Source organism: Protopterus annectens, chromosome 12.part0, assembly GCF_019279795.1.
Source record: "Protopterus annectens isolate FY-2018-M chromosome 12.part0, PAN1.0, whole genome shotgun sequence".
NCBI classification, from domain to species: Eukaryota; Metazoa; Chordata; order Ceratodontiformes; family Protopteridae; genus Protopterus; species Protopterus annectens.
In genome coordinates, this window is record NC_056746.1 from 1,389,325,337 (window position 1) to 1,389,332,836 (window position 7,500).

Consider the following 7,500-nt stretch of genomic DNA (forward strand, 5'->3'; position numbering starts at 1 on the left):
GCACTTGGGTTCTACAGCAGGACAATGATCCAAAACAAACCAGCAAGTCCACCTCTGAATGGCTTAAAAAAAACAAAATGAAGGTTTTGGAGTGGTCAAGTCAAAATCTGAACTTGAATCCAATTGAGATGCTGTGGCATGACCTTAAAAATGCAGTTCATGCTCAGAAACCCTCCAATATGGCTGAATTAAAACAATTCTGCAAAGAAGAGTGGGACAAAATTCCTCAAAAGTGATGTGAAAGACTCATTGGCATTTATCGCAAACACTTGATTGCAGTTGTTGCTGCTAAGGGTGGCACAACCAGTTATTAGGTTTAGGGGGCAATTACCTTTTCACATAGGGCCATGTAGGTTTGGATAGCTTTTTTTCCTTAATAAATAAAATCATCACTTAAAAATTGCATTTTGTTTTTACTTGGGTTATCTTTGTCTAAGATTTACATTTGTTTGATGATCTGAAACATTTAAGTGTGACAAACATGCAAAAAAATAAGAAATCAGGAAGGGGGCAAATACTTTTTCATTGCACTGTGTGTATATATATATATATATATATATATATATATATATATATATATATATATATATATATTAAATTAAGCTTGAATTACAAAAACTGCAAACAGCAAAAAGGTAAATAGCCGGAATGTCCACAGAATTAACAAAATGTGAGCCACAAAACATTGAAGTCATAAAATAGTGCACATAAATAAACCACATTAATAGTGCTCCTCATGTGGGAGGTGCAAGCCCCCCTTCACATGCCAGACTTAAATATTTCAACCTACTGGTCACATCAACTTAAATAAGGGAGAAATATCTGTACACAAAGAAATGATTGCAGGTGTGCACAGTGTATAGGCCCTATGCTGACATTTCACTTTTGTGAACACTATATTAACACTATATCAAATTGTGTTATTAAACAAATTCGCAGTAAGGGTGGTGCAAGAATATTCTATTTTTACTGACTGAATTCTCCAGAATTCTGGACAGCCCACTGAATTCTGCAGAATCACAAAACTGCACAAGAGGATTTTTTTTCAAGTTTGCAAAAGTCACAGAATAATTTTTGTCAGATCATGTAACTTCCTTAAAGACTCCCTTTGATTAAGTGATCTGTTAACTTATACTGTTATTATTTGTATTATTATTATTATTATATAATTATATTAATGTGAAACCCTCTTAAAAAGTTTAATGTACAGTTTTGTAGATTGATGTTTTTTGATAACTGACTTCTAAACTGAGGTAGAATGTATGTAGCTAATATTCAATGACATTTTCATCATCACCATATTTTATGGTGAATAATTTCAAGCAATTTCAGTAAATTAAACACAAAAGTACAGTAAAACCACATTATGCCAAGGAGTAAGAGAACTGCTACAGTATTTTCTAATCAATTCATTGCCAGTGATGGTTATTCTGGTCGAAACTGACACTAGCCAAGTTTCTTGGGAGTGAGCCATGAGGAAATAGTGTTATTCTGCAGAATGAGCCCTGTTATTAAGTGAAAATGGAGGCCCAACAGATGAGTTCAGTACCAAACATGCACCCTCCTTCTCATATTTTCTCATATACTAAGAATCATGGCTGAAACCTTCCGCCTTATCCCACTCTAAAGAAATTTCCATCACCCTGTTACTTTTGAGGTTACATGGCTTGGGGAAGTGACAACTATTTTGTTGCCGGTGAATGGGAAATGGTAAACAGCACCAACCAGACTTCCTACGCAAAGGACTAGGTGACGACTTTATGAGTCTTTTTTTTTTTTTGTTTGTTGCCAGCAGAGTCGACCAGATTGTTGGGAGGGGAACAACCATAACAGATAAAGACAGAGCCAAGCAACCAGCAGAAGGAGAACTTCCAGAAGATCCAAGCATGATGGGCCGTCTTGGAAAGGTCGAAAAACAAGTATGTACAAAACTTTACAACTATGCTTATGGAATTGCCTTTGTAGTGGATCATGTTATTCCAAATCTAAGCAGGTTGTTGTCTCAATGTTTCTTTTAAATACTTTATAATATATTCAGTGGTCATGCAGCTGTAGCAGCAGTGAAAGATTACCAGTGTCATGGCCTTGGTATTCTTAATGTAAAGATATCTCCATAAATGAGTGCTACCATACATAAACTTGAAGTGATAATTTCATACTCTGGTAGCTGTGTTTGGCCTTATCACCAGTGTAGACCTGTTCAGTGCTGAAACAAGGTGACTTGTTAGCCTGCACTGATAGCATAGAGGGATGAAGTCCTGACTACAATCCAAGCAAGCCAAGCTTGACTAGCATTTGAGGAATTTGATGGCACAAGCAATGAGGATGGTAATGCCCACCCTTGGGACAGGGTGCAGTGGTTCTCACATGTGATGTGCAGATTCTCTAATGATAGAACCTCAGCTTAAGAGCAGAAGCTTATCACAATATAGGAAGTTGGTGCAGGGAATACATGGGCTTTGACTGCCCATGCTGGTGTTGGCAGCCTTTGTCAGTGCATGTTGGAGAGAATGCATGCATTGAAGGCAGGACAGAGGTAGCCCTTGTGGTGATGAAAGTGGTCATGTCACCATCAGGGACAGACTTAGCCCTGGATGCCAGCAAAAGCACAAAGAACTGTTATGATTGCCAAGATAATACCTCCTGCCCGTTTGGACAGCCTGATGTCTGATCTAATGGGGCTTCACGATCAGCAAGTAGCAGGACAAAAAATGTGGCTCCAACAATCCATTAAGCTTTTCAGGTTGGTTTTGACTTAAGTGCTAAACTGTCTCTTGCATTTACAGGTAGATTTTCAAAGAAACATGGACGATTTTAAATTACAAAGCGATCTCTTTTATAGTTCCATTATTTATTGATAATTTAAATCTTTTAACTATGTTTTGCTGAAAGTGATTTTGTGGGCTCAGTGGGTTTTGAGCTGGTTGAATAATGCATTAGAAAACTGTCATATTGCTTTTGAATACCATTTTGCTAGAGCTGCAGTTTTATAATTATCACAGATATGCATTTCCATTTACAAGGCCAAAAAAATATTTATCAGAGGGTCTATATGTCTATATGACGTGATCGAAACTTTAGTCTAGTAACTAAAGCTCCATTACTAAATGTCGAAAACGCAAAACCGCGAACGTTAGTTTCCACACAGGGAAACAATTTGGTCATTACACGGATTTTGCCCTTTCTACAATGTAGAGCGATCTTGGCATTGGTATATTTAGTTAGGGGGGTGTGGGGGCACAGCACCCCACATCTGGGGTTGTGGGGGGCAATTTGTGTTTAATGTTTTTGCTTTTTTTGGCATTGTTTCCCTGTGTGGAAACTGCCGTTGGCGATTTTGCGCTTTTGATATTTAGTGATCAAGCTTTAGTTACTCGACTAACTAAAGCTTTGATCACGTAATATAGACGCTTTATAGGAATGTAATTTCAAGCATCTTCTTCCTCCATTAATTCTAAAGGGCATGTTTAATTTCTCTAGAGCACCCGTAGCATGTTGCACCTCACTGATTTGACCAATTGTTGAAGGCAGTGCTTTATTCTGTAGCTTCCAACAAGCAACCTGAAAAAAACTTGAAAGGATACAGTGACTGTGCTACTGGTAAGGAGAACTTGCAGTCATGACCAGGGGCTGTAGTTACTGCTTCTGACTGTGCTGCTGGTAAGGAGGACCTCCAGTCATGGCCAGGGGCTGTAGTTACTGCTTTCTGACTGATGTACTGGTAAGGAGGATGTCCAGTCATGGGTAGGGGCTGTAGGTACTGCTTCCTGACTGTACTGCTGGTAAGGAGGACCTCCAGTCATGGGTAAGGGCTGTAGTTACTGCTTTCTGACTGTGCTAATGGTTGCAAAGACCTATAGCCATGGTCAGGGGCTGTAGTTACTGCTTTCTGACTATGCTGCTGGTAAGGAGGACCTCCTGTCATGGGTATGGGCTGTAGTTACTGTTTCCTGACTGTGCTACTATTAAGGAAGACCTCCAGTCATGGCCAGGGGCTGTAGTTAATGCTTCCTGACTGTGCTGCTGGTAAGGAGGACCTCCTGTCATGGGTATGGGCTGTAGTTACTGTTTCCTGACTGTGCTACTATTAAGGAAGACCTCCAGTCATGGCCAGGGGCTGTAGTTACTGCTTCCTGACTGTGCTGCTGGTAAAGAGGACCTCCTGTCATGGGTATGGGCTGTAGTTATTGTTTCCTGACTGTAGTACTGGTAAGGAGAACCTGCAGTCATGGGTGGGGGCTGTAGTTACTGTTTCCTGACTGTGCTGCTGGTAAGGAGAACCTGCAGTCATGAGTAGCGGCTGTAGTTACTGCTTTCTTACTGTCGTACTGGTAAGAAGGACCTCCAGTCATGGGTAGGGGATGTAGTTACTGCTTTCTGACTGTTGTACTGGTAAGGAGGACATCCAGTCATGGGTAGGGGCTGTAGTTATTGCTTTCTGACCATGCTACTGGTAAAGAGGACCTCCAGTCATGGGTAAGGGATATAGTAACTGCTTTCTGACTGTCATACTGGTAAGGAGGACATCCAGTCATGGGTAGGGACTGTACTTACTGCTTCCTGACTGTGCTGCTGATAAGGAGGATGTCCAGTCATGGATATGGGATGTATTTACTGCTTCCTGACTGTGGTACTGGTAAGGAGGACTCCCAGTCATGGGTAGGGGCTGTAGTTACTACTTCCTGACCATGTTACTGGTAAGGAGGATTTCCAGTCATGGGTAGGGGCTATTGTTACTGCTTCCTGACTGTGCTGCTGATAAGGAGGATGTCCAGTCATGGGTAGGGGATGTATTTACTGCTTCCTGACTGTGGTACTGGTAAGGAGGACGTCAGTCACTGGTAGCGGCTGTAGTTACTGCTTCCTGATTGTGCTACTGATAAGGAGGATGTCCAGTCATGTATAGGGGTGTGATTATTGTTTCTTGACTATGCTACTGGTAAGAAGGACCTCCAATCATGGGTGGGGGCTGTAGTTATTGCTTCCTTGGTGTGCTGGTGGTAAGGAGGACCTCCAATCATGGGTAGACACTGTAGTTACTGCTTCTTGACTGTGCTACTTGTTTGGAGGTCATCCAGTCATGGGTAGGGGATGTATTTACTGCTTCCTGACTGTGGTACTGGTAAGGAGGACGTCCGTCATGGGTAGTGCCTGTAGTTACTGTTTCTTGACTGTGTTACTGGTAAGAAGGACCTCCAATCCTGGGTAGAAGGTATAGTTACTGCTTCGTCACTGTGCTGCTGGTAAGGTGGCCTCAAGTCATGGGTAGGGGTGTAGTCACTGCTTCCCGACTGTGCTACGTTTAAGGAGGATGCCCAGTCATGTGTAGGGGATGTATTTACTGCTTCCTGACTGTCCTTCTGGTATGGAGACCTCCAGTCATGCGTAGCAGTTGTAGTTACTGATTCCTGACTGTGCTACTGGTAATGTGGACCTCCAGTCATGGTTAAGGTCTGTAGTTACTGATTACTGGCTGTCCTACTGGTAAGGAAGACATCCAGTCCTCGGTAGGGGCTATAGTTACTGCTTCCTGACCATGCTACTGGTAATGAGGACCTCCGGTCATGTGTAGGGGCTGTAGTTTCTGCTTCCTGACTGTGCTACTGATATCATCTACAGCTAGTATAACTATGTAACCACCAAGCCTTTGGGAAAGAAATATTAGTTGTGATTGGTTGTCTTCTTCCTTATACTACCAAATGGGATTTGGCAACTTAGCTGTTGATGCAATAAATGAAATCCAGAAAATCAATTTTCAGGCATAGGTTTTCATTACACTTTGTGAGGTAAGAGCACAGCTATGCTGAAAAGCTGCCAGAGAAATATGAGGTAGTACAGTTACTAACCAGTGTCATAATCTGTGAATAATAGACACACATTGTTGCTATATTTTCAATACTTTTGCCATGTTTTCAGTATATGAGCTATGCACACATGACTTGTTGCTTTTAAAAAAATCTTGGCCAGATGTGCCATCTCTGACAAGAAATACTTTGTCAGTGTATATTAAGTGATGTGAGGAATAATGCTGTGAAAAGTTCTGAAGTATTGTTTTCAAAAGTGTGGGCAAATAATTTAAATAAGAACTGTTGAATGAGTAATGTAATTTAGCTTTGTTAATTATCTATGTTCTGCTGACAGTAATCTCAATGTTATGCACAATTCCACAGGTTCATTCTATGGAGAAGAAACTTGATTTTCTTGTAAACATCTATATGCAAAGAATGGGTATCCCACCCACAGAAACTGAGGCTTACTTTGGGTCAAAGGAACCAGACCCTGCACCACCATATCATAGTCCAGAAGACTGCAGAGAAACAGTCAGCAAAAATGGCTCTATTACTAAGATAATTAGATCAACCAGCTCTATAGGACAGAAAAATTATTCTGCCCCACCTGTCACATTGGCACCAACAAGCACCTGTCCACCATCTACATCATGGCAACAACAAGGGAATACATTTCACCGGCACAGCCATGGAAACTCCCCAGTTGAAGATCTTTCAACGTTTGTCAGAATTCCACCTCCACCATCACATGAACGCTCTTCAATGCCGTACAATACTGGTAGTAGGCAAGGCCTAGAATACCTCAGAAATGATGATGTTTCTGGAAAGCACCATGATGCTGTTCTTCGAGACAGTGACATGTCAATCTCTATTCCATCTGTGGACCATGAAGAACTGGAGCGTTCCTTCAGTGGATTCAGCATCTCCCAGTCCAAAGAGAACCTAGAAGTCCTCAACAATACCTGCTACCCTGGAGTGGCACCATGTGCTAAAGTACGTCCCTATATTGCTGAAGGCGAGTCTGACACTGACTCTGATCTTTGTACTCCTTGTGGACCTCCTCCCAGATCTGCTACAGGTGATGGACCTTATGGTGACATGGGGTGGTCCACCTCTAAATAAGGAGACAAAAATATCACTGACACTGTATCATGCTAAACAAAGGAGGGCTTTTCTCCAGCTGCTGCTACAATTTCAAGTAGAGCTGTAGACATCAGCAGAGAAAGAAACTTGCTCGACCATTAGAAATACATTTTCTACAGTGAACGGCCATAATTACAAGTAGGGGAGGAAGACTTGGTCTGTTGCTTCCTCCTGTATGTAGAAACATATCTAAGTCGGACAGGTCTTGTTCCTCAGATATTGTACTTTTCTAACTGATTTCTTAGATATTTCAATTTGGTTTTATCTACAGAAGAGTTAAAAAGATCCATCTAAGCAAGTCAAGCACTTTTTGTATGTAACAAAGCACCAGAAAACATTTCAATTCAAAAGTGATATACATGCATGCATATCTGATGTCATTTGTGCTATGATTCAAAGCTCATTGGCTTTCTACATTTCAACAGGCACCCTTTTTGATGGCAAAACTGAATGATACATACCTTCTTTCAGTTTATATGTTGTTAAGACAACCACCTCCATCCCATTTGTGTGGGATATCTTGCCTTACTGGAAGTCCAGCACTTTTTAAAGGAATTTATGTTTTTCT

General features: G+C 41.2%; 1 protein-coding gene across 2 annotated transcripts in view; it reads left to right on the forward strand.

Annotated features, from left to right (window-relative positions):
* Positions 1 to 7,500, forward strand: part of KCNQ2 (potassium voltage-gated channel subfamily Q member 2) — a 942,433-nt gene that overhangs the window by 934,344 nt on the left and 589 nt on the right. For both annotated transcript variants that reach the window (XM_044090450.1, XM_044090449.1), the window contains exons 16-17: positions 1,796 to 1,919; positions 6,171 to 7,500. The exon at positions 6,171 to 7,500 is cut by the window's right edge and continues 589 nt beyond it. In XM_044090450.1, coding sequence (XP_043946385.1) covers positions 1,796 to 1,919; positions 6,171 to 6,911 — 865 coding nt within the window. In that variant the 3' untranslated portion in view covers positions 6,912 to 7,500. The remainder of the gene's footprint in view (positions 1 to 1,795; positions 1,920 to 6,170) is intronic.